This window comes from Nuphar pumila, chromosome 13, assembly GCF_984573655.1.
Source record: "Nuphar pumila chromosome 13, dmNupPumi1.hap1.1, whole genome shotgun sequence".
Classification (NCBI taxonomy): domain Eukaryota; kingdom Viridiplantae; phylum Streptophyta; class Magnoliopsida; order Nymphaeales; family Nymphaeaceae; genus Nuphar; species Nuphar pumila.
This window is the reverse complement of record NC_143261.1, coordinates 264178-291282: the sequence shown is the minus strand read 5'-3', so window position 1 is coordinate 291282 and position 27105 is coordinate 264178. Positions and strand designations below refer to the sequence as shown.

The 27105-nt window shown below is 36.9% G+C and overlaps 2 protein-coding genes across 3 annotated transcripts in view; both read left to right on the top strand.

The window, feature by feature from the left end:
* Window positions 1–25905, top strand: part of LOC149817426 (guanine nucleotide exchange factor SPIKE 1-like) — a 224570-nt gene extending 198665 nt beyond the window's left edge. For both annotated transcript variants that reach the window (XM_089985904.1, XM_089985903.1), the window contains exons 24-31: window positions 18480–18662; window positions 18901–19044; window positions 22806–22979; window positions 23078–23425; window positions 23508–23840; window positions 24090–24275; window positions 24351–25325; window positions 25410–25905. In XM_089985904.1, coding sequence (XP_089842030.1) covers window positions 18480–18662; window positions 18901–19044; window positions 22806–22979; window positions 23078–23425; window positions 23508–23840; window positions 24090–24275; window positions 24351–25325; window positions 25410–25664 — 2598 coding nt within the window. In that variant the 3' untranslated portion in view covers window positions 25665–25905. The remainder of the gene's footprint in view (window positions 1–18479; window positions 18663–18900; window positions 19045–22805; window positions 22980–23077; window positions 23426–23507; window positions 23841–24089; window positions 24276–24350; window positions 25326–25409) is intronic.
* LOC149817427 (uncharacterized) lies at window positions 14257–18216 on the top strand. The gene is made up of 5 exons (XM_089984249.1): window positions 14257–14659; window positions 14799–14897; window positions 14987–15297; window positions 15406–15571; window positions 18161–18216. The coding sequence occupies exons 1-5, from the start codon at window positions 14257–14259 to the stop codon at window positions 18214–18216; spliced, it is 1035 nt and encodes a 344-aa protein (XP_089840375.1).
* Window positions 25906–27105: the final 1200 nt, after the last annotated feature.

The following is a 27105-nucleotide window of genomic DNA, read 5'->3' as shown; positions in this document are numbered from 1 at the left end:
TATTATTAATGTTATTAAATCATGTTTGATATTATGTATTCCTAATTACCCCTTTATGGGTCCTAGATCCGAAATGTGGATCTAGGCCCAATCTGCATATTTTAAAATATTTTGTAACAAAAATTTTCGGGTTTTACACTTCTGTCCATAGAGTAATCGGAAGATTACTATCATGTATCATATTCATTGCACTCTCAACAATATGACGATGCATCCTTTCAGCAATTCCATTCTGCTGAGGTGTATGAGGGCAAGACACCCTTCTCCTTATTACTTTACCTTGAAGAAAATTAATAAAGTCACTTGAAGAGAATTCACCTCCTCCGTCACATTGGAAGCAAAGAATATTTTCAGAAAATTGATTCTTGACAAAAGAGTGAAAATTTTGGAACAACTTGAAGGTCTCAGACTTGTGTTTCATAAAGAAAATCCAAGTATAACGAGAATAATTGTCAACAAATATAAGGTAATATTTAGTTCTAGATACAGAAGTTACTGAGGTTGGCTCCCAAACATCAGTATATATAATCTCAAAAGGTCTTGAAGCTCTTTTATTGATAGAATGAAAAGGTAAAACATGGCTCTTACATAAGAGACAACTAGAACATTTGTTGTCATTGACATTCATTCCTAAAATAGACTTGGGAATGAGGTTATTAGAGACAAGCTTCTGAATGAAACTACTACTGCAATGACGTAAACGACCATGCCAAAGATTTGGCTTATTGGACTCAGAGACACTAAAAACACATGAAAGAATCATTGAAGACGACGATGAGGAGAGCTTCAAGTTGGGATCAACAGGGCGAACACGAGTAGAAGGATCTTCTTGGAAAACATACATATTGCCTTGTCGTTTTTCTTTAGTGAACGTCTCCCTCGTGTAGAGATCCTTGACAAGAACAGAAGATGGAGTAAATTCAACTGAAGCATTGATATCATCAACAAGCTTAGAAACAGAGACAATGTTTTTCTTGATGTTAGGAGCATAAAGAACCTTTGAAAGACTGAGAGAGGACTTTGACATAGGTATAAGGGAATTTCCAATATGAGAGATAGAATGATGGGATCCATCCCCAGTGACTACTATTTTTACCAATGGAAGGAACAAGGTTTAAGAGCTTACCAACATCACCAATAACATGAGTTGTTGCTTCAGAGTCCATATACCAAGTACCCTACTCATTCTGTTTCAGATTTAATCCTGCTAAGGCTGACAATAGCATCTCTTTTACTTATCCACTGACCTTTGAGCTATCAGTTCCTCTCTTTGCTTCAGTCTGTGTTGGTTTTCCTTTATTCAGGGGATTAAACCAACAGTTAGCTTTAATGTGTCCCTTTTTATTACACAGACAACAAGTAGGAACAAGTAGGAATTAACGTCTGTCGCTGTGAGTTGGGAGGTATGTTGGGTGTAGGTAATGTTTCACGGCTTCCTTGTCCAGGTCTTCCTTGTCCTCCTCTTCCCTTAACATCATAACTTCCTCGTCCTCGTCCATAAGCTACCCCTGTGGCAAGAACATCTTGCGTGACTGTATACATATATGATGCATATATGATTCTTCACAGAACCCTTTTAAGTTCATCTCATATTGAAGTAGTTTTGCATGCAGGTCTTTAAATCTGGGCAGATCAGGTAAACACAATAAGGAAGTAACAATCATATGATATTTAGGCCTCAATCCACTCAGAGTTTGTTGTACCATATCTTTATTAATCATTGCACACCCATCAATTGCTAGTTGATCTGTGATGATCTTTATTTTGTTTAAGTACTTTATGATAGTCATGGAATCCTTTCTTAACATTTGAAATTCTCTTTTAAGAAATACAATCCTGGCCTGAGAAACCTGTGAATATGTTTGAACTAGTCTGTCCCAAAGTTGTATGGTTGTACAATCATTTGGAATTGCCACAAGCACTTCTTGCGACAACGTAGAGGTAATATAAGCAACTAGCGCCTGGTCTCTTTTCATCCAAGTTACGAATTGTGGATTTCTAACATATACTGTGGTAGATGCTCTTTTACTATCCTTTTCTTCTTGTGATATAAACACTGGAGGGACTAGAACAGATCCATCCAGATGTCCTGAAAGATCCTGACTCTTAATAAAAGGAATGATCTGCCTCTTCCAAGTCAGAAAATTGGAATTGTTTAATTTTTCGGACATGAGTTGACTAAGAAAGCTTGAAGAAAGACCAGAAGGATATATATATATACTATTATACGTATATATATATATATGGTTCCTTTATGGATCCTAATGGTTTCAATATAAGGATCCAGATTAATATTGAAATTCTGATATCGAAGATCCAAATGCAATATTGTGGATCCGAACATCGCCTTAAGCTATACCAATTCCCACTAAAGTGTTGTAGAAATTTTCTCATTAAAATCTGATTTATTTCAAGGATCCAATCTATTATTAAATATTCAATTTAGGGTTCGTGATTCGATATTTAAGATCTGAATGGGATATCGGAGTTCTAAACGGGATATTAAGGATCCAACATTGAAGATCCAAATAGGTTATCCGAGATCCAATTACGAATAAACAATTTAAACAATAAAAATAATTTCGCACCAGCTTAACTACTTAAATTTCCAGTTTATTTGTCTAATAAAATTCACGCATATTACATCCTTTCCCCCTAAAAAGAATTTCGTCCTCGAAATTACCTGTAAAAGTTTTTCTCGAAAAGATTGGGGTACTTCTCCCATATATTAGCTTCAGTCTCCCAACATATATTCTAACATATAAGGATCAGGATAACACACAATGAGTTTCTAAGAGAAGTTTGGAACTAAAAGTTGGTCTACTCAAAATTCATACATGATTCTTTTGATGGCGAAAACGTACTAAATAACAGGAAAGTCTTAACCTAAGACAGTTAGAGTGTATTTTCACTAATTCCTAGTGATGATAGACACAACCTGATATTCTTTTAGCTTGCTCTTGATTATTGGATAGAGTTTTCCTTTATTTTTTCATAATCACGACGTTGTTTGTTGTCCTCGCTATTTCTAACAGACTCTTTGTCCTGATTAACCTCTACTTATTCATATTTCTCAAGGCTTTTTGCGGCTAGTTGTCTCCGATCAAGACCCTGCTCAAGTGTAATTCTCTCACATAATGACTCATTTATCCACAAAAGACACAAACATGTCATTATATCGAGATATAAAATTAATAATGATTCAATTCTTCTATAAGTAAAGTCAAATCTATTGATCTTTAACTGGCTATATCAATCAATCTCGGCGAATTCTCCTAATTTACCATAACTCTTCATTAATTAAGAATTAATAAGATTCATGTCGGATCACCTGGTCTGGAAAATGCACAACCTCACAAGGAATTACCGCCCTAGATGGTATACCCGGTCTTGGACAATACACTTCCTCACAGGAATTTACTGTCTTTACGGTTGCCCGTTCTTGGACAATGTATTACCTCACGGAGATCTACCGCTCTAGCCGGACTACCTTGTCTTGGTCATACACACCCTCACATATAATCCTTTACTGAAAAGGTCCTCAATAGGTGCCAAAATAATGATACTACAAATGACCGCTCTCAAGGTCGGTAACCACCAATATGGGCACAAGCATATATATCATCAATATGCATCATTACTTCATCTGGTACATAAATCATAAAATCACACCTTTCACCAATAAGGTTCCATAAATCATAGTTCACTATTGAACTTAAGCATATATCGCATGCTTTCAAAATCTTCGATCACGTGGCCTTTCAATCATATCAGACGAAAGCATATGATCATATACATCATATCATTGCCACCAAAAACATTGCATTTCCCAAATCTGACCTCGAAGCATGCGTAACAAAAGCATGATTTCTATACCATGTGATCCTGTATATATCAAGAATCAACTAAACCTCAAGATACGTAACATCTACGTAGTTCGAGTTATGCACACAGGATTCAAATCATATATGAATATAAGACATTCAGATCATTTCACGTGCATTGTTAATTCTTATATCATATCACGTTCGATTATTTTGACGTGAAACGCACGCACATATCTACTAAGAAATTTAGTCAGACATCCATGATACACACATCAATCATGCTATGCACGTATGCTAGATTCATTCAGACAATCATAGTACGGTCATCTACAATGAAACTATGTAGGCGTGGTACATCCACCTAGTAGGTTGACACTAATGATTTGTTGGCGTGATAAGTCAACAACCTAAACGCTAATCATTATAGGCGTGACGTATCATTCACCTAATAGGTCAAAATTAATCATGTGTAGGCGTGAATTCACCTATATACTATCATGAGCAAAAAAAAAAGAACAAGTAACATGACCAATAACAAAACAAAAATAAATTATACTCACAGAGCGCTTGTAGGGTGTGGCACGACCGTGATCTTTGATTTATTGTTCCCAAGCTCTGATACCATTTGTAACGCCCCAAAATTTTAACCCAAATTTAAGAGGATTTTTTTTTATAATAGCGAAAACCATGGTTTTAAAAGTCGTCGAGTCAACTCGGTGACTCGGTTGACTCGGCTCAGCTCGGCTTGGCCCTCCAGCGAGTCAACCCAGCAGGGTTAACTCGGCTTGCCCTGACTCGGCCGAGTTCTGGGATATTTGAAATTTGATTTTTTAGGTATTTCAAAATAACAATTTAATAATAAATAATAAATTACAAGACAAACCAGTTCAAAGATACAATAATCTATCAATCTTTATGTGTTGATTAAACATATTGGCAAAAAAATGATTCAAAGATCTAACAAAAAAGTGAAGCATACACGTATCGGTGCTTATACTTTATGTTACGGTGTTGGGTGCCTTTGAGTGTTGTTTTATGAACACATCATATCCTTCATTGTATATAAAAATACATTTTTGTACAAAGTCTGTATCACACCTGTGCATAACATTTTGTACCCTGTCATCCTTATTTTTTGACAGAAACACCCATATCATACCAGTTGTGCTGCTTGTACATGTATCCATGTGACAGCATTTCCCTTGGTCATAATTGGAATTTCTTCTGGTGATTCATTCTCTTATTGTTGTTTTACCTTGTTGCAACTAATTCAATCTGGCTTTTTATGCAAGATGATGTGTTGTTGTTCTCAATGAGGTGAGATCACTAGAAAGGAAAGCTAACAAAAGCTAGGGTGTCTTTTGGAGAAGTTTAGCTGAAATTCCTAAACCATTCTATTTAGAAACTTGAGTTTAAGTATGTTTCTAGACTCAGTTACATGGGGCCTTCATTGAATACCAAAGACATGCTTGTTATGAAGAAGTTTCTTCATGTAACTTGATCTTTCCATGTGACCTTGTTATGAAGAAGTTTGTACTTTTTTTACTCTGAACTTGCAATTTTTTATTGTCAACTCTTTAGACTATATGTTTACTGAAAAACATGGTTTGAGACAAATTATATATTGTTTTTCTTTTAAAATCAAAAGTTAACAAAACCCAGTTCGAGTCACCGAGTTGACCCGCCGAGTCACGAGTCAATAAAGAATGTGTCGAGTTCCGAGTCACGGGTTTTAAAAATCCGATTTCACTTCTAATTCAAAAATTCGATTTTAAAGTTCAATTCAACTTTGAAAATTTCAAATTCGTTTTCATTTTCAAGATTCGATTTTTAATTCAATTCTATATCCCAGATCGTATTTCAAAGTTCAATTTAAACTTTGAAATTTCCAGGTTCATCTTCTGATTTCAAGATTCAAGTTTAAAATCAAGTTTATTCTTTATTTCTTCATAATTGCCAAAGTTCTATCTAAAGATTGAGTCTTGATTCTCAATTCAAAATCAAGGTTTTAAGATTGATTTTGAATCTCAAAGTCTGATTTTTCCTAAATTTAAGCCCACTTTCAAATTCAATCTGGATTTCCAAATTCCAGATCCATCTTCAAAATCCCATTTGGACTTTCAAAATCCAAATCCATTTCAAAATTCAATCAGGATTTCTTAAAACCAAATCCATCTTCAGATCTCATCAAGTTTTCCCAGAATCCAGATCCATCTTCTAATCCCCATCTAGGATTCCGGACTTCGGATCCAATTCCATTTAGAATTCTAGATTTCGGATTCCATTCCATCTTGGATTCCAGATCTCGGATCAAATTTCATCAAGGATTCCAGATTTCAAAACCAATTTCATTTAGGATTCCAGATTTCGGATTCAAATCCATCTTGGATCCCAGACTTCGGATCCAGTCCTATTTAGGATCCGCAGATTTCGGATTCAACTCCATCTTGGATTCCAGACTTCGGATTCAATTCCATTCAGGATTCCAGATTTCGGATTCAAATCCATCTTGGATTCCAGACTTCGGATCCAAATTTCATCTAGGATCCCAGATTTCGGATCAAATTCCATCTAGGATTCCAGATTTCAAATTCAGTTCCATTTCCAATTCCTATTTTGAAAAACTATTTTCAAATCTATTTCTTAAGTTTAAATCCAAATTCAATTCCTCTCTCAGGTTTTGAAATTAAGAATTCCTTTTTCATCCATTTTTCAAACTCTGATTATTCCAAGACTTGAAATTTCAAGTCTCTTTTTTCAGATATATTCCAAATTCTAAGTTAGATTCAAAATATAACTTTTTCAAATCAATGTTAACCCTTTGAATCATTTCTTCACTACATTATCAAACTCATTTCAAAATCACTTGGAAAATCCCAAAATTTCTAAATTATTTTCTCAAAAGCATACATCTCTACATTTGCATTACATAAGCATGATTCTTTGTGCATTCTTAGACTTAGAATCATGCTATTTAGGCAAAGCAAAAGGCATAAGTTCGATCCTTGGTTCGATTACCCCTGGTAAAGGCGCCAGGAACGGTCGGACCTCGTACCGACGAGCGAATCCCGTCTCTTCATTTTTCTGCAAATTTTTAAAACGGAGGTGAGTAATTTTCAAAATTAAGGTCAAGTTGACCTTTGCAAAAGAGTTTCTCTCTCTTCTTTTTCTCTTCTCTCTTCTTTTCTATCTTTTATTCCCCTTCAAAAAGAGAATAGAAGGTTAGAAAGGCAAAGAGAAGGAAAAAGAGGGAAACAAGAGTTGAAAATTTTTGCAATGATCACAAGAAGCCGATCCACGATCCGAGATCCAAATGGATCTCCACGTGCGAAAGCTAAGTTAAGCAGGTGAGTCCGAACAGGACTCAAACAGTCTGTAATTTGAAGCTTGAGCACTCTGTTTCGACTGAGGTGACCAACACGGAAAAGTTGCTCGACGTGCACACCTTTCTAATGGATCCGAAAATGCCAGATTTGGATCTGTTTAGGTAGAGTTAGGACATATTCTATGGGGCGGATGGACAGAACACTCAGAACCGGCAGGTGACCAGTCTAACTACTTGGAGAGAGATTTTGTAATGCCCCGAAATTTTTAACCCAAATTGATGTGATTTTTTTATATATATATATAACAGCGGAAAGAATAACCAACATAGGGTTAAGCATTTCAGAACATTACTTTTGAGAGAAAACTCAACACATGCATTTCATTTCCTTATGATATGAACATTTAACTTACCATCAACCCAAGGAATCACTGGAACAGTAAATCAACAATCGTGATCCAATGCCTAATCCCGCAACCGCTCATAAGTCTACTCGTTTACCTGAAAAATGGTAAAAATTATATGAATTAGACTACCATGTCTAAGTAGGAAAACTGTAACTCTAAATGCAGGTATATCATGAATCAAGCATGTGATGTGGGTGTCAAAGGTGATTCTCGACATGTCTAAACAAGTAAGCAGTTTATGCCACAGAAACCAACATTCATATACATGAGCATGTAAATAGTTATCCGACAACCATAACTGAGCAAGTAAAGCATCGTGTGCAACATTAATAAGCAAATGAATGTGTATTGCAACAGTTATAACAATAACCTGTACAACTCTCAGATAATTCTTCAACTATTTTATATCTACACATTTCCAAATTTTATATCGTCACAAGCTCAGAATATACAACATATTAAAGAACATAAACTCAATACCTCCAGTATTTTCACTCAGTGTGATACCTAATTTCACTAAATTGTGTTTAAATTATCTTACCCCGCGGGTACGAACGGGCACAGGTGACCATCTCAGAAGAGAACATTCGGGGGTATATTATTCAAGAGTATTTTATTAACCCGAATATTCTAACTGAGACTGAATCCCCAAGGAAGCGACTAATAGCTGAGAGAATCTCCCAAGGGCTCAACTCAAGACAGGATGCATCCCTAACTTCTGCAGAAGACATGAAACTACCACCTAGGACACATCGGTAGTCCTGGTCCCTAACTCCGAGGACGGGGACCAACGAACCGCTTCACGCTCGAAACACAAAACAAGTCCTCGAAGTTTTGTACCACCTACCCTCTCCAAGGTAAGCCTCAAAAACTTGTTTTATTAGTTAATCATTTTCCAAAAGTTCAGGACATTTCCCAACTTCCTTCTACTGCCATAGCAGTAGATCCCAACCTTAGTCATTTTACCAAGGTGTATAAACCATCCATATTTTTTTTTTCCACATTGATTTCTTAATCTCATTCACAGTGCTCCGGTGCTTTTAAACCAGTCAAGCACACCATAATTACAAATAGGTTTTCATCACTCGTATTAACATAGCACGCAAGCCAATAACTCAAGTACCTAGTCGGGTAACTCATTCATATATTGCCCTCTTAGGCAAAGCACATATCCATATATCACTATATACTCCATCGTATGTGTGAAACCAATTTAACAACCCCATTCCTCAGCACAACTAACATACCACATTCCAGCAGTTCAAATAATACATTTTTTTGACAAAAAAAAAAAACAGTTTAAGCATATGGTATTTCATGTAGATTTGTCACGACACCAGAGAAGCCTGGCGAGTGCAATTCACTGTTTAACATATTACAAAGTCTGATCTGTTGTTTCAACCTTGAAAACACGCGAACCAGATTCTAGTTTTCTTGAAAGCCATGTGGTATAATCACAGAACCACTATCCGAATGTATAGTTATTTAAATGCATAAGAGCCTAAGTCCATTCCAAAATCCGATACAGAGTTTTAACCTCATATGTATTTATACATATCTATAAGTGTTTAGTTTATAATCCTCAAATCAGTTTAACCAACCTATGAAGCATTTCAAACTCAAGTCACAATATATACTTTTGTCAAGGATACGCAGATCATTTTTAATCAGAAACTATCAATAAAATCAGTTCGCGAGGCTGGTCGAATTGTACCGCATTCTATTGACCTGAATTGAGCATAAGGATGCCATATTTTACAAGTGAAACAATCATGATCAGTTAGCAGAAATTAATTTAACATGTTTATATTCTCAAAATGAACAGACGCAAGAATCGGTTAACAGAATTTACTATAAGTAAGCTATCCGTTCAGAATGAAACAGACACATTCGGCTAACCAAGAATTAACCCAGGGATGAAATGTGTTACAGAATAAAACTAACATGATCGACCCACCGAACTCACATCGACAGGGTATGTGTTATGTGATAAGACTGGCATGATCAATCAACAAGAATTTCATCAGCATGATATGCGTTATATAATAAAGCATACTAAAATTTCAACGTTTCCTCCACCCAAAAACTGGAATGGACACCCCTAAATTATGTCATCTAACCCCAAGAATCGAACCCCCAAATTTGAGGTTATCAAATACAAGAAATCGGAAACCCCACCGCTGGGGCTATCTGGTGCTTCAGCCGAAACCCCAAATTGATCGGATTTGTGATTTTCCAGGTTAGGGTTATGCAAGAACCCACAAATCGATGGGATCGGATTTGCCGAGTTAGGGTTTGGCAAGAACCCACCCAAATTCGAGACTTAGGCTTTTCCGGCAGCCAAGAATCTCGTCTGACACTCGGTGCATGCCAACAACAGGGTTTCTCCTTGACCAACCCAATCACACCCAGACTAATTCAATACCCAGCAAGAAGAGATACAGGAATCCTACCTGTTTTTTTTTCGGTGATTGAAGAAGGAGATGGTTGACGCTTGAAGATGCGCAAAGATGGTCCCCGGCGACAGAATCCGCAGGCGTTAACGGCATAGGTTGGCCGGCGTTGTCGACGTTGATGGCTTTCAGCATTGAAACAGAATCATCGACGGCGAGGAGAAGGGCTCGAGCGAGGTGGGAGGGAAGAGCCGAGAGTGAGGCGAGCGAGGCGGGTTAGGCGAGGTCCTCTCCTCCCTGTTTCGTTTCTGGCTGTTTGTTTTTCTTTACAAGAATCGTGCCAGGCACGATTCTTATATACAATGTTTTATAATTATCGCACCGGGTCCGAACCGTGACCCGAAATGCCAGATTCGTTCTATCGTGGATCTGGGTCGATTCTCGGATGCTGGATCCACAAGGAACGTGGATCCGGGTCTGAAGTGGATGGTGGATCCACATGTTGGATCTATTTGGGTCCAAACCCCAATTACCCAAATCTTTTTAATTATAACACTTTTTAAATTATTCTTTTATTAAACCTTATTATTACGTATATACCCTTAATACCCATATATATATATATATATATATATATTTCCTTTTGGATCCGGGTAACGGATCCCGGACCCAATATGAAAAAATCACTCAAATTTTACGGTTATTACAGATTTTGATCCCTCTATCGATGGAGTTTGGGAAAACTTCAAACAGGTAAGTTATGTAGCACTCTGTTATCTTTCCGGGCAACTAAATTTCGTAGCTTTTGGATAAGTAATTTGGATTATATGCCCGATTTATGTTGATGTGTTTTTTGTTCTAAAATATATAAATTGCAGAACAAGATATGGAGCATGAAGACTACAAGAGACAGTACGGAGCAGTAAACGATCAAAATATCAAAAACTCAAAACATGAAAAAATCTTAAACAGGATAACTTTTCAAAATGTCATTTGGTTCATCAACAAATCAGCACAGACAAACAAATGCCACAAACACTAAATGATGTCAAAGGTATATCATGACAGTTCAACAAATTTTATAGCATTCACGCAACAGAGATTGATAGGCGTTTTTTTCAACGTTTAAAAACTCGCCGAGTCAACTCGTTGACTCGGCTGACTCGGCTCGGCTCGGCCCTCCAGCGAGTCAACCCGGCTAGGCATACTCGGATTGCCAAGACTCAGGCTTGACTCGGGCTGACTCGGCCGAGTCACGAGTCATGGCGTACTCGGGCGAGTTCTGCCACCTTTGCCTTGACAAAACTCGCTGGAAGGATCGCTCTGACTCGGGCGACTCGGACCTAGTCACGAGTCACTGAAGACCCGCTGGTTTAGTGAAAATGGCAATTTTGAAATTAAAAAAACTTTACCTTTTAACGAAAAAACTTAAAGGACTTTAGGGTTTTCGACTCTTCAGTTTTCAAGCACAGTCTCGACTCAAGAGAGGAGAAGCCGAGAAGGTCTTCGACTCTTCAGTTTTCAGCCATCCGACGATAGCTCTGGCATGAACAGCGACGCCGACAAGGATTTTTTGGCGTGAACAGTAACAGCGACGCCGTGCGTTTTTCCGGCACGATTTTTCGGCACGATTTTCCGACGAGATTTGTGAAGGTATGTATCATTATTTTTTTGGGAACGAAGCAAGCACATCGATTAAATACATTAAGGCGCCGTTGCTAATCCGACGCATCTTCTCCAACAAAAACAGTGTGTCGTCGCGTGATATTCCGGCGAGATTTTCCGACACGATTTTTCGACGAGATTTGTGAAGGTATGTATCGTTATTTTTTTTGGGAACGAAGCAAACACATCGACAGTGAAGTGTGAACAGTAAGGCGTCGTTGCAAATCCGACGCATCTTCTCCAGCAAAAACAGTGTGCCGCGCGATATTCCGGCGAGTGCAGATTTTCCGGCGAGTTTTTTCGGAGAGATTTGTGAAGGTATGTATGTTGTATGCACACTGAGGCGAAGCGAGGCGTTGAGTCTTATGTTGTGAGACAGTACCTGAGGCGTATGCCTCTGTACCTGAGGCGTACGCCTCTGTACCTGAGGCGTACGCCTCTGTACCATGCATTACAGGGTGAGTTGCACAACATTCCTCTAAGTTTTCATTTTTGCATGTCATTTCTGTTGCTTTGTATTTTCATTTTTATCCGCATTTTCCCTACATTAATTGCTTTCTGTTTAATCTCATTGTTGAATCATTTGTTCATCCTGTATTAGAGCAGTTTCTCATATCTGCAAATTTTTTTTACCTGCATTTCAAATTTGGTGGGTTTTTTTTTTATTTCAATTTATTATTTGTCGTATGTTCATTTCTGTGTATCATTAGTCTCAATCTCATTGCATTTGTTGTTTTAGTTTCGGTAATTTCATATTTTTGTTTTTTTTTATTTGCAGTTTGTTTTCCAGAATTTCTGTTAGTTTTCATTTTACTAAGTTTATTTTTTTGTTTTGTTATTTTACTGAGTTTTGCTCTTCATTTTGCTAAGTATCATTTTTTTTTATTTTACTGAACTTCCTGTCTTTCATTACATGCATTGTCTGTTTTTCAATACATTTCAATTTCTGTTTTGTTAATTCTTTGTTTTGTTTTTACTGATTTTTCTGTTTTTTAATTTCTTTTTAATTTCCTATGTGTTAATTTCTTGAATTTCCTATATTCTTCCTCCATAATTTCCTGTTTTGTTTTTTTCTCTGATCTCGCCGGAATATCATCTAAATGTCCTATGTGTAACCCTTTGTTCTTCTAGCAGTTCTTCTTGTCTATCTTAAAAGTACATGATTTCCGCAACGTGTTAGGGGAAACATGGCATGACAAGGAGTCAAGGACCCTGTGTGGAATGATGGAATCATAACTTTGTACATAATCTACTAACCGTATCATTGTTTTTAACTTTTCAAATTTAACAGTTTAGATTTATCAAATCATCAAAGAAATGTCAGAAGAAGGATCTTCAAGGACTCCAACAACATTCACCAAAGGAAAAGACCCTGTGTGGGATTTTGCTTTACCACTTGATAAGAAAAAGAAGAGGGTACAATGTACTTGGTGTACAAAACAAATGAGTGGTGGCATTAATAGACTTAAGTATCATCTTGTTGGTATTAAAGGAGAGGTGAAACCATGCGACAAAGTCGAAGAATCTGTAAGAAAAAAAATTCGTAAGGATTTGGAGTCATTTAAGGAACACAAATTATATAAGAGAAATATTGTAAATGAGATTGGTTCCTTTGTTGAAGTAAATGATAATGATATGGACTTGTCAGATGAAAGTGATGAGTCTACTGAGAAAAGATATATAAAAGGGAAAAAATTGATGAATGATGCCCAAAAGCATAATCTTGATGCTTTTGTTCAAGTGAAGGCAGGGTCTTCATCAATGAAACAACTTGGAATAAAAGCAGCTTTGGATAGAAAAGCTAGAGATAGGTTATGTTCAGCTATTGCGAGATTTTTTTATCATTCAGCCATTCCTTTCAACGCAGTCAATTCTTCTTATTTTACGAAGATGATTGAAGTTTGTTCCTCAGTAGGAATGGGATTGAAGCCGCCTTCTTCATCTGAGATTTCTGGAAGATTATTACAAGAAGAAATTAAAAAAATTGATGATTATTTCAAAGAATACAAGGAGTCTTGGGCTGAAATGGGTTGTTCTATTATGGCTGATGGTTGGAAAGATGCAACACAAAGGACATTGATAAATTTTTTGGTTCATTGTCCAAGGGGTATTTACTTCTTGAAATCAGTTGATGCAACAAGTATCGTGAAGAATCGAGAAAATTTATTAAAATTATTTGATGAAGTGGTGGAAACAGTAGGTGCAGAGAATGTTGTTCAGGTATATCATTTTGTTCTTTTGTAATTTTCTATTGAACATTGCTATTTATAATTTGTCTAGTATGTTAATAATGTTTTGAAATTAAAAAATGGCAGATAATCACAGATAATGCAGCCAACTATCAAGCAGCTGGAAAGATGTTGGAGGATAGGAGGAAAACCATATTTTGGACTCTTTGTGCAGCTCATTGCATAGATCTCATGCTTGAAGATTTGTCTAAGATAAAAAGCATAGCTGGATGTGTTGAAAAAGGAAAAAGGATCACGAAGTTCATCTACAATCATACTTTTGTTTTGAACCTAATGAGGACTCAATTTTCTAATAAGAAAGAAATTCTAAGACCGGTTACTACAAGATTTGCCACTAATTTTATCATGCTTCAATCTTTGCTAGAACATCGAAGTGGTCTTAGAAAAATGATGGCATCAGATGAATGGAACAATTCTAAATATTCATCATTTGCTGAGGGGAAAGAGATAGATGATATTATATTGAATAGTAATTTTTGGAGAGTCGTAGAATCAACTGTTAAAACTATAGAACCTCTGGTCAAAGTTTTGAGAATGGTTGATGGAGAAGAAAATCCTACAATGGGTTATCTTTATGATGCTATGGATAGAGCCAAAGAGGCTATAAAAGAAATTCGTGACAATGAGGAGAAAAAGTATAAACCTTATTGGAAAATAATTGACAATCGTTGGGAAAATCAACTTCATCACCCTCTTCATGCAGCAGCATACTATCTCAATCCCAAATACCACTATAGTCCACAATTTTCTAAGGTATGTATTTGTTTATATCTTTTTATTAATTATTTTAAATTTTGAATATGAACTTTCTTTTATCAATTATCAATTTAATGTATTTGACTATTTGCACTATTTCATGTAATTCACAAAGCATCCTAAAGTAAGGCGTGGTTTAATTAAATGTATTGAGAAGTTGGAGCCAAATATTTCAGCTAGAGTAAGAGCATGCAAGCAACTTGAGTTATTTGAAGACGCAAGTGCAGATTTTGGTACTTCTATAGCTGTTATGACTAGAGATGAGCATAAGCAAGGTGATTTATCTTTAACATTATTGTTGTGTTGTGCAAAAGAATATTTCTTTAATCAACTTTTCATTTTTGTGTGTTTTGGCTTTATGCAGCAGTGTGGTGGAAAATGCATGGAATATGTGCCTCCGATCTTCAAAAAATTGATATTCGTATACTTAGTCAAACATGTTCTTCATCTGGATGTGAACGAAATTGGAGTACCTTTGATCAAATTCACACTAAGAGAAGAAATAGATTAGCTCAAAAGAAACTTAATGACTTAGTGTTTGTCCATTATAATTTACGTCTGAGAGAAAAGCAATTAAAGAGAACACGTCTTGACCCAATTTCTTTGGACAATATATATTTGCAAACACCAATGGATGAATGGGTCATGCAAGAAGGAGTTTTAGATGGAGATGAGGTAAAAGTTTGTTTGATATTTTAACTTGATTAAATTTTTTTTTAATTTTGTTTTTTGTCTTTCTCTATTGCATGTTAACTCAAATGTGTCATATTTTATTGAATGAAGGATTTCTTAAGAGACTTTGAGATGGAAGTTGAAAACATTGAAGAAGCTAATGTTATTGATGATGAAGGTGGTGATGGAGTTGAAGATGAAGATGCAAGGGAAAATGCAACCACTAGTACTCCAATTCAGCCATTAATTTCTATTTGCACTGCTACATTGGTTGCATGTAAGTTTCAAGAATTGATTCAAATGAAGTTTCAAATAATAGCACTTCGCCTCTATTTGAGATTTGAGTCATTGACTCTTGACTTGAGAATTGAGATATCATATTTTGTAAAAGTGGATGAATTTTGGATGTTTGAAATTTGATTTTGTCATTGTGTTATGATCATTAACTTTATATTTATGAACTTTGTAACTTAACTTTAGTTTAGGGCTTATTTCTATTGAAATATTGAATTATTGTTTTGCTTGGTTGTTCGATTTCTTGCTATTAGATGAGTAATTATAAGTTAGATATAGTTTTACTTGATGTTATTTTACTTATTAATCAATTACACTAGTAATTAAGTCATTCTACAAACTTTTATATGTTTAAATGATAATTTATATATTGTTTTTCTTTTAAAATCAAAAGTTAACAAAACCCGGTCCGAGTCACCGAGTTGACCCGCCGAGTCACGAGTCCATAAAGAACGAGTCGAGTTCCGAGTCACGGGTTTTAAAACCATGACTAAAAGTGATGGATCACTAGAGAGCTATGTCACATGGGTGCGGGTGCGGGTGCGGGGGTGCGGCAGGGGCAAAAATGTAATATATATATACCCAACTTACTTTTTACCATTTTTTTATCTTATATGGTTGTCCCCAAAGATGAAAGTGATGAGTTGTGGAGCCTGATTCATTGTTTTTGCCCTTGCAGGATGGGGGGTCCGGGGGCTCCCCCCGGCGCGGGGGGTTATAGGGGGCAGCATCCCCCCCAAAGAATTTTTTTTAAATTCCGCAGCCCATTTCATAGGGCAAAATTTAAAAATAAAAAATAAAAAAAAATGGACAAAAATGACCTTGGGTGCGGTCAATGCACCCAGGGTCAGGTTGACCGCACCCGGTGCCGCACCCGCACCCGCGTCGACGCAGGTGCGGCACCCTGCTAGCCGAATCCCTGTGACATAGCTAGAGAGGTACAAAAGCTAGGTAGTGGTCAAAGGTTTAGTCAAGATTATGGGGATAAGCCAAGGCTGCCAGACTAGGAAGCGGAAGCGGGAAACGATACGGGAAGCGAAAGCGAGAAGCGATGCATTTTAAAATATATAGGAAGCGGGAAGCGAGGAATAAAAAAAATATAAGAATTGAATGAGAATAAAAATAAAACACAAAAAATAAAATAAAAGTGACTAATATTAAATTTCATGATTTTTTAGTGTAAGAATTAAATTTTTAACAAAATCTAAAAATGATGACTACCAATTTAGCGAAAGCACTTGGAAATGAGTGAGAAGAGTCAGAGAAAACACATAAAAAACATGAAAAGTTGAGTAAGTGAACATATAATAAGAATAAATGAAGCTTGTGGAAAGCATAGGAGAAGCGTGGGGGAATCGGGGTTCTCATCAAGTTTCGGAAGCGAGGACTATCGTGCTTCCGAAACGAGTTTTCGGGAAGCGAGCTTCCCACCTATCTAAGAAGCTTCTGGTAACTCTGGGATAGACTATGAGGAAATCTTTGCCCCTGTGGCAAGGATGACCACCGTTAGAACTCTCATCACTGTAGCATCTAGTAGAAAATGGTCATATTTCAAATAGATGTTAAAAATATCTTTTTTAATAGAAATCTAAATGAAGAAGTCTATATAAAAAACCCTCCTGGATTAGGGTTGGCACGTGAGAAAGTTATTCGTTGGCCTAAAACAAGCCCCTAAGGCTTGGTATAATTACTTTAGCAATGTGATTTTAAATCTTGTGGTTGCAGCAATTGCCATAAGACTTGAGAGTTTTCATAACTGAACCCTCAAGATTATAATGTGATAACAAGAGCGTCATCTATATTGTAAACAATCATACATTTCATGAACGAACAAAGCATATTGAAATGAATTGTCATCATCTCCATGAAAAATTCTTCAAGAAAACCATCACTTCACACATCTCCTCCCATATTGCACTTTCTTCTTGGTAAACTCTCGGTTGTGATTCCGTGAGTTTGAGGGGGGGTGTTAGAATATAGGTGCTTTATATATATATTCTTTTGTATATCTTGTGACTAATATTCTTTATCCTTCAAGGGTATTTTGGTCTTTTGACCCTTGCAATAGGGATCTCCCAATAAGGGTTGAACTGTTTTTTTTTTACCTTTGGTTATATTGTCAAGGGTATTATTGTCCTTGACAATATAACCTCAATATAATGCCCTTGACAATATAACCTCAATATAGCTGTTGGGAGCTCCCAACGACTAGATTTCTAGCCGTTGGGGAGCCCCCGACAGCTATATTGGGAGCTCCTCACTCTCTTTTGTGTATAAATATGGGACCTTGAGTCCCTTGTATTCAATGCATTTTGTGTGCATTTATTCATCAATGAAGAATATATTTTTTTATGTTTGAGTGTTCTTGATTAGCCCTTCAGTGGCTTTTGTGTTTATACCTCTTTGAGGATTTGCTTTGTGCCTTTTGTATGAGGTATGTAGAGGCTTCTTTATTTCATTACAATTGATATTCAGATTCCCATGACATGTATGCATAACCATGATGCTGTATGTCAAGAACAGCCAAATGTGGATGGTGTTTGATTGTCATGAATGTGACATGATGGAGCAGATCTTGTGTTGGATGTCTTCAGTTGTCTGACATACTCTGGATTTCTTTCCATATAGTTTCATTATGAGGAAAAGTTTTTCCATCTTCAGTACCTTTCATGCGTATTCCCATTTCATATTTTTTGTGGCTCCCTTTTCAATATTGTGTGGTTGGACTTTCCCGTTTCTGAGAAACATTTAAGTTTCAGAATTTAACTAAATCTTTTTCACTTATTAGAAAGAGAAAAGTTCTGTGTATGATATTAACAAACTCTCGAAGTGAAGAACTTTCATGTGTCATGTTTCAATTTAATTTTGTTCTAATTGTACTTCATTCACAGATACTAGATGAGATGCCAGTGTACTATAACTTGAGTGCAGCTGAAAAGCGTGAAGTTCTAATTGTTATACTGCAAATTATTCGCAACCTGGATGATGCATCCCTTCTTAAGGCTTGGCAACAGAGCATTGCTAGAACCAGACTATTTTTCAAGCTCCTTGAAGAATGCCTTGTCCTTTTCGAGGTGCGTATGTGTATTGATCTATAGGTAGCAAGATTTATATGCTTTGGGATGGGTTAAAGTTATTGAATAAGGAATATATTACTATTTGCACTGCTACATTGGTTGCATGTAACAATTTGTTAACATAATCAGAGTAACTTGAAAGTTGAAACCATCCATTTTGCCCTTTGTTTGCTATATAAAGCAGTCTGATGCCATGTGTAATGCCTTCTGTTTCCCCCCTATAATGTGTTATCAGCATAGGAAAGCAGCAGATAGCATGCTTATGGGATCTAGTTCTCGAAGTCCTGATGTAGAAGGACCTTTGTCCCCAAGGTATTCAGACAGGCTTTCTCCAGCAATCAACAGCTATTTGGCTGAGGCCTCTCGGCAAGAAGTTCGAGTAAGTATTTTTTTGTCCCAAGATCACTGGTTTTGGGCTAGTTTTTATTTATGACAATTCAGATGTTTTTGTGGAAAGTTGGCATTATGGTACTGTAACTTTGCATTTTCTGCTAATGTCATTTTCTTTTACCAAAAGGTATTATTTCTGTTTATCTTTGTGTGGATATGCATGGATGGTGTACTGAAAAGCCAATCCCATAATTGATTTCAGACCTTAGCATCAGAAAGTTCAGTACATCACAAATTGAAATTTGCTGGTATTCTATGGTTGGAGAAATCTTAACTTCTTGTCATTCAAGATGTCATAGCCAATCTCTTCTGTGATGTTGGGTCGAATTTGATAGCTGTATAGTTAGGATGCACTATCGGAACCAAGGGTGGATTCTAATCCCATGGAGGTTGTTGCCCCATTTTGCCTATTGGACAAAAAAGTAGCTTTTTGTAGATGAAAATGGGTACTAGAATGTTGGAAACAACCTTAGTCATGTTATCAAAGATGGATGCCTTAAAGTTCATCAAGAATACAAGAGAAGAATGATGTCACTAACACTAGTAAAGTACAAGGTGTAATGGAACAATAAGAAGAAATATAAGTAGGCACTAAGGCCAAGCACAAGCCACTAGGGGCTAATACAAATGCACGAAGGCACAAAACACAAATCACCAAGAAGGCCAACACATAACAACAACAACAACAACTACGCCTTCATCCCAAAACAATTGGGGTCAGCGATATGAACCAAAAAGAAATTCATTTTGGGTCTTCTACATGAATCCTTTTCCTCCAATCATTTCTATCCAATGCCATGTCCTTGGTGAGGTTCAAAGCATTCATATCCTTTCCTATCATCTCCATCCAAGTCTTCCTAGGCCTACCCCGACCTCTTTTAACTAATATATTTTCCCATTTCTCCAACCTTCTAACTTGAGCATCATTAGGCCTTCGCCGAATATGTCCAAACCACCGTAAACGATTCTCTCGCATCTTATTTTCAATGGGTGCAACACCTACCTTCTTACGTATCTCCTCGTTCCGAATCCTATCTTTTATTGTATTTCCACACATCCATCTAAGCATCCGCATCTCAGCTACACTCATTTTTTGAATATGATGTCTCTTGGCAGCCCAACATTTTGTACCATATAGTAAAGCGGGTTTAATAGTCGTCCTATAAAACTTTTCCTTCAACCGCAATGGCATTCTACGATCGCACAGCACTCCAGTTGCACTTTTCCATTTCATCCACCCAACCTTTATCCTATGATTTACATCTCCATCAATTTCTCCATACTTTTGAATGATGGATCCCAAATAATTGAAATAATCATTCACCGGTATTTCTTGCTCACCAAGCTTCACTACACTCCCATCACTACTTTGTTGCTTACTAAACCGACATTCCATATATTCAGTCTTACTCTTACTCAACTTAAAACCTCTAGCTTCCAATGTCTGGCTCCATAATTCTAACTTAGCATTAACCCCAGCTCTAGACTCATCAATCAAAACAATATCATCAGCAAACAACATACACCACGGTACATTTTCTTGAAATGATCTCGTAAGCTCATCCATCACTATCGCAAATAGGAAAGGGCTTAAAGCAGATCCTTGATGTAACCCAACCGTTATCGGAAAATTGGTTTTCACCGTTCCACAAGTGCAGACACTGGTTACTACTCCTTCATACATATCTTTAATTATACTAATGTACTTGAGAGAAACACCTTTCTTCATTATTGTCCACCAGAGAACGTCCCTAGGTACTCTATCGTATGCCTTCTCTAAATCAATAAAAACCATATGCAAATCTTTGTTCCTCTCTCTATATCTTTCAATAAGTTGTCTAATAAGATGTATAGCTTCCATAGTTGATCTTTCAGGCATAAAACCAAATTGATTCTCTGATATCATGACAACCTAGACTCAATCACTCTCTCCCAAAGTTTCATAGTATGACTCATGAGTTTTATACCACGATAGTTTGTGCAATCTTGTATATCACTCTTATTCTTATATAAAGGCACCAAAGTACTTTTCCTCCACTCATTAGGCATCTTATTTGTTCGCCAAATCAAGTTAAAAAGATTTGTCAACCATTCTAAACCTTTCTCTCCCAAGCATTTCCAAACACATAAAAAATATAATTTGTATTAATAAAATGCTCACTAGAAGCATAACAAATAATGGGTGAAATGCCCATTTATATACACTATCGGCCTTTGTGGAAGACAAAGACATCTTTTGTTGCTTTTTGTATTGCCATGAACTAAGAGAATCACCTAAAAATACACAAAACCTAGTAGTTGAGTGGTGGTTATCAAATTTTCCTCTCCAATCAGAGTCGGTATATGCTATCAAATTCAATGAAAAAGATGAGGACAAGAAAAACTCTTTTTGTAATAGTATTCTTTATGTATATGACGATCCTCAACGCCACACTCTTGTGGACTCTGTTTGATGCATGCTGGAATCAACTTCGTTGTAAACAACATGAGCAATATCAAGTCGGGTGATGGACAAGTAAGTTAGAGGGCCAATAAGTTGTTTATATGGAGTTGTGTCTTCCAATAAAATCTCATCTTCGACTCTCATCTTTGCATTAATAACTTCTCTTTTATCATCAGTGATTCTTGATCGAGCAATAATATGCTGCAAACTCCATTTGATATAGAATTTGATATAGAATGTACCCCTTGGAGAGTAAGCAACTTCAATGCCTAAAAATATATTAAAAAACCAAGGTCATTCATGTCAAAAATTTCTTTAAGCATGGTTTTGATTTGTTCTACTCCTTTTCTGTCATTGTCAGAAATGATCATATCATCTATGTAAAGTAATAAAATAATAATATCTGAGTTTGTAGATCTTACAAAAAAGTTGTCATTATAACAAGATTTAAAACTAAGATCTAACATTACACCATTGAATCTATAGCCCATATAAGGCTTTACGAATACATAATTTTACCCTTCTCGATGCTATATATATATATATATATATATATATATATATATATATATATATATATATATATATATATATATATATATATATATAGTGTGTGTGTGTGTGTGTGTGTGTGTGCGCGCACGTGGGATATACATATTTAAACACAAGGTAGAACAGATGTCGCAACAGATGAGGCACTCAAGGACATGAGTGCTGGACCAATGCCTTTACATAAAGAATTTGAAGGGCGCAATATCACATAATATAGTTAATGCAGGATGCTCATAGAAAAATGTACAGATAACAGAAAAAAAAATGTGTTGCATTCAATTGCAAATACTGTATGGCTACTAGGAGTGTCTTTTATTGAGCCCTTACATGTTCAAATTTGTGACCTTTCAGAATCTTCTGGAGGGTGTATGTCATGCCAAATTCTTCTTGTATATCCAAACCAAACCTTTGTGAACTTTGTGCGTTCATACATCTTATATCATTTTATTTTGCTCTTGATTATCTTCTTCAAAATGTTGACATGTATTTTCAGTATATACAGTTTTCTTGAGTGACTTGCTGACTCCTATCCCTATAAAGATTGTTGAGACATATAAGGAAATTATAGTTATTGGTATCGAGTCACCACCCAGACAGAAATTTGTATTAATGGTTCACCACAGTAAGCATTCTTTAGTGATAGGAGTCAGCAATGAGCTTACAATTCAAGTACATCCAGTCTGTCTGAATATCATCTTGAATTGTTGATTTTTTCCGAGTTCATTGGAAACTAATATTTAGATCATGTGATACAGCCTCAGGCTACACCAGAGGGTGGCTATTTGTGGCAGAGAGTCAGTCCCCAGTTAAGTTCACCAAGTCAACCTTACTCTCTAAGGGAAGCTCTTGCGCAGGCTCAATCTTCAAGGATAGGAGCTTCTACTAGAGCATTGAGAGAATCTCTACATCCAATATTGAGACAAAAGCTGGTTGGTGTTATTTTCGTTATTGTTCATTTACATTTCTCTTTAGGATGTTTGTTAATGGTGCTTAAAGTTGACTTTTTACTTTTGGACATTTTATTCAGGAACTCTGGGAGGAAAATTTAAGTGCAGCTGTTAGTCTTCAAGTTCTGGAGATAACCGAAAAAATTTCTGTAGCTGCAGCATCTCACAGCATTGCTACAGATTATGGGAAGTTGGACTGCATTACATCTTTGATTATGAGTTTGTTTTCCCGCAGCCAACCATTAGCTTTCTGGAAAGCTCTAGTACCTGTATTTAACAATATCTTCAGTCTTCATGGAGCAACACTGATGTCTAGGGAAAATGACCGATTTCTGAAGCAAGTTGCATTCCATCTGCTCCGTCTTGCTGTTTTTCGAAATGATTCCATTAGGAAAAGGGCAGTTGTTGGACTTCAAATTCTTGTCAGGGTAACTCTAGTTGCCACAGTTTGATGTTACAATTTGTTGTGCTAGAAGGCTGGCATAATTTGTCTTTCTTTTTCTTTTTCAGAGTTCGTTCTGTTATTTTATGCATACAACACGTCTCCGGGTCATGTTGACAATTACTTTATCTGAGCTGATGTCTGATGTTCAAGTCACTCAGATGAAATCTGATGGTTCACTTGAAGAGAGTGGGGAAGCACGGCGTCTTAGGAAATCATTGGAGGAAATGGCTAATGAGGATAGGACTCGTGAGCTATTAAGAGAGTGTGGTCTTCTTGAAGATGCTCTTGAGGCAGTACCTGATGGCTTTGTGGAGAACCGTTGGTCCTGGTTGGAGGTGAAGCAGCTGTCTGATAGTTTACTTCAGGCTCTTGATGCTGGCCTGGAGCATGCTCTTTTGGTATGTGCCTGTAGTTAGTGTCCTTTCTTTTTCCAGTTATCTCAATGTCACGAATAGCATTCTATGGAAAATCTCGGCAATTTATCGTTGTTAATATCAGGATAAAATGTGATATTCTCAAAATATGTGATATTTTGAGATTGTCACAACTTTTCAGGAATGTATCGGCCTTTGAAAATAGCGATTTTTGTGAAATAGATCTCAATAATTTAAATAGCTAACTACCGGGTTTTGCCGATTATCTGTTAGGCATCTGTGATGGCAGTAGATAAATATGCAACAGCAGAAAGCTTCCATAGACTTGCAGTTGCTTATGCCCATGTTCCAGATCTTCACATTATGTGGCTACTGCATTTATGTGATGCCCATCAGGAGATGCAGTCTTGGGCGGAGGCTGCACAGTGTGCTGTTGCTGTTGCTGGTGTTATTATGCAGGTGAATGCCAATCATGTACATACTTGCAAAGGCACGTTTCATGTCTACTTATCATCTCTGGGGTGCTTATTGTAGGCTCTTGTAGGGAGGAATGATGCTGTCTGGACTAGGGATCATGTAGCTGCTCTACGTAGGATCTGCCCTATGGTCAGTAATGCGATTTCTGCTGAAGCATCTGCTGCTGAAGTGGAAGGATATGGTGCATCCAAACTTACTGTTGACTCTGCTGTAAAATACTTGCAACTTGCAAACAAGCTCTTCTCTCAGGCAGAGTTGTATCATTTCTGTGCGAGCATCTTGGAACTCATCATTCCTGTTTACAAGAGTAGACGGGCATTTGGACAACTAGCAAAATGCCACACATCTCTCACCAATATCTACGAATCAATTCTTGAGCAGGAATCAAGCCCAATACCCTTTATGGATGCTACTTACTATAGAGTTGGATTCTATGGGGAAGGGTTTGGGAAGCTGGATAGAAAGGAATATGTGTACAGGGAGGCACGAGATGTACGTCTTGGTGATATAATGGAAAAACTTAGTCACATCTATGAATCAAGAATGGATGGCAGTCACACTTTACATATAATACCCGACTCTAGACAGGTCAATAAAGATGAGCTGCAGCCAGGTGTTTGCTATCTGCAGATAACAGCGGTGGACCCAGTCATGGAAGATGAAGATCTGGGCAGCAGAAGGGAGAGGATATTTTCTCTTTCTACTGGAATTGCGCGTGCTCGTGTTTTTGATCGTTTCTTGTTTGACACACCCTTTACCAAAAATGGTAAGACACAAGGAGGGCTGGAAGATCAGTGGAAGAGGCGGACCGTCCTCCAAACTGAGGGCTCATTCCCTGCTCTAGTGAACCGCCTTCTGGTGGTGAAGTCAGAATCTCTGGAGTTTTCTCCAGTGGAAAATGCCATTGGAATGATTGAAACCAGGACTGCAGCACTACGGAATGAGCTTGAAGAGCCCCGTAGTTCTGATGGTGACCAACTTCCACGACTTCAGAGTCTGCAACGAATACTCCAAGGCAGTGTTGCAGTTCAGGTGCGCTTCTGTAATTGTTGTTGTTTACTTGCTTGTCTGTTGAAATTGCCTGCTGCTTATATGAATGTTTCATCTTGTGTTTAGGTGAATAGTGGGGTCTTAGGTGTGTGTACGGCATTTTTGTCTGGTGAACCAGCAACTAGGCTCAGGTCGCAGGAGTTACAACAACTTATTGCAGCTCTACTTGAATTTATGGCTGTCTGCAAGCGTGCTATTCGAGTCCACTCCAGGTTAATAGGGGAAGAGGATCAAGATTTCCACACACAGCTCGTCAATGGGTTCCAAACACTCACCGCTGAGTTATCACATTATATACCAGCTATCCTCTCTGAGCTCTGATGCTATTAAGATGTTTGTGCCCCATGTGAATTATCGATAGTGTATGTTTAGTTTACCTGCTTATTTCAGGTCTGTGAAAATTTCCAATGATTGGTGTTGTAAATCTCCTCTCTTATGTTTTCCCCCGTTCCATTGTAAATTGTTGGTCAAAAGAGCTCCTAATCCTTTGTCAAAGGGGCTCCTTTTGTGAGATTTATGTATCAAAAACCGTGAGATGGTAATTTAATTTCTCTTTGGTGTAGCTTGTTGGTTCATCTTGTATGTTTTGAGATGCTGAAGCAATAACCTGACTAAACGTGATTTCCCATGATTCACTTTCGACCTTAAGATGCCTGTGTGGATGCGCGTGAAAGAAGCTTGAGAGGAGGTCGATCATGAGCGTGCTGCTTTGTCATGGTGCCCTTTTTGTGTTTAGGTCTTTCATCTAGCGCTCAATTTGTGACAAATTTCACCATTTTTTCATTCACTTTAACTCTTAGCTTTAGTATACGTTAGCAGATTGATTCGATTCCAATATCTGACCTAACATGAATCTGTTTAGTTGGATTTGGTAAATCAGATTATGCCTAATTAATGATCGGATTGTAATTCTTTGTTCAGTCTGGTTACATATAAAAATATGCCAAATCTGAATCTTAGCTGAATTTGACCGATAATCAATCTGGTTACATATAAAAATATCTGATTAGCTGGCTGGATCCAGATTCAGTTTACTTTTCTCTATTTGAATTAGAATCAGATGACATGATATCCGATTAGGTTGGATTCAATGATGCCCACATCTGTATTGAAATCCTAGCTAAAGCAGGTAGGCAGGAGATCGTTCAGGGGAGGGGTCCTAAACCTTGTCAAGCAGTAGGTTCAACATCGGTAAAAAGGAGGGCCCTACTTTTAGGATTTTGGAGGAACAAGCTAAAGTGAATTCATGATCAGCATGAAATGCTCATTACAATGGTATGCTTTGTGCTATGGGGTAAGAGGTAAAGGTGGGCCTTAATTCGGGAAGAGAAAGCGAAAAGTGAGGTATTTTAAAATTTATAGGAAGCAAGAAGCGATAAATCAACTTTAAAGCGATATTTAAATCAAATAAGAAGTGAATAAAAAGTAAAATAAAAACAACTATTCTTAATTTTCATGATTTTCTAGTCAACAAATTAATTTTTTGTTAAAATTTAAAAATGATGGTTACCAATTTAACAAACAGAAAATGGGGGTACTGTACGCTAAAAATGATGTGTTTTTCAAAATACTCTACAATTTTTAAAATCTGCCCGATATCCAAATTCATAAATTTTTTGCTATAAAATGACCTTTTTATCCTTTGCACAAAAGAAATTTTCTCTACATGTGCGAATTTCCTCCCAAATATCTAAATATATGATTTTTTTTCTAATTGTAAGAATTTCCTCCTAAATATGTGCATTTCCTCCCAAATATGTGA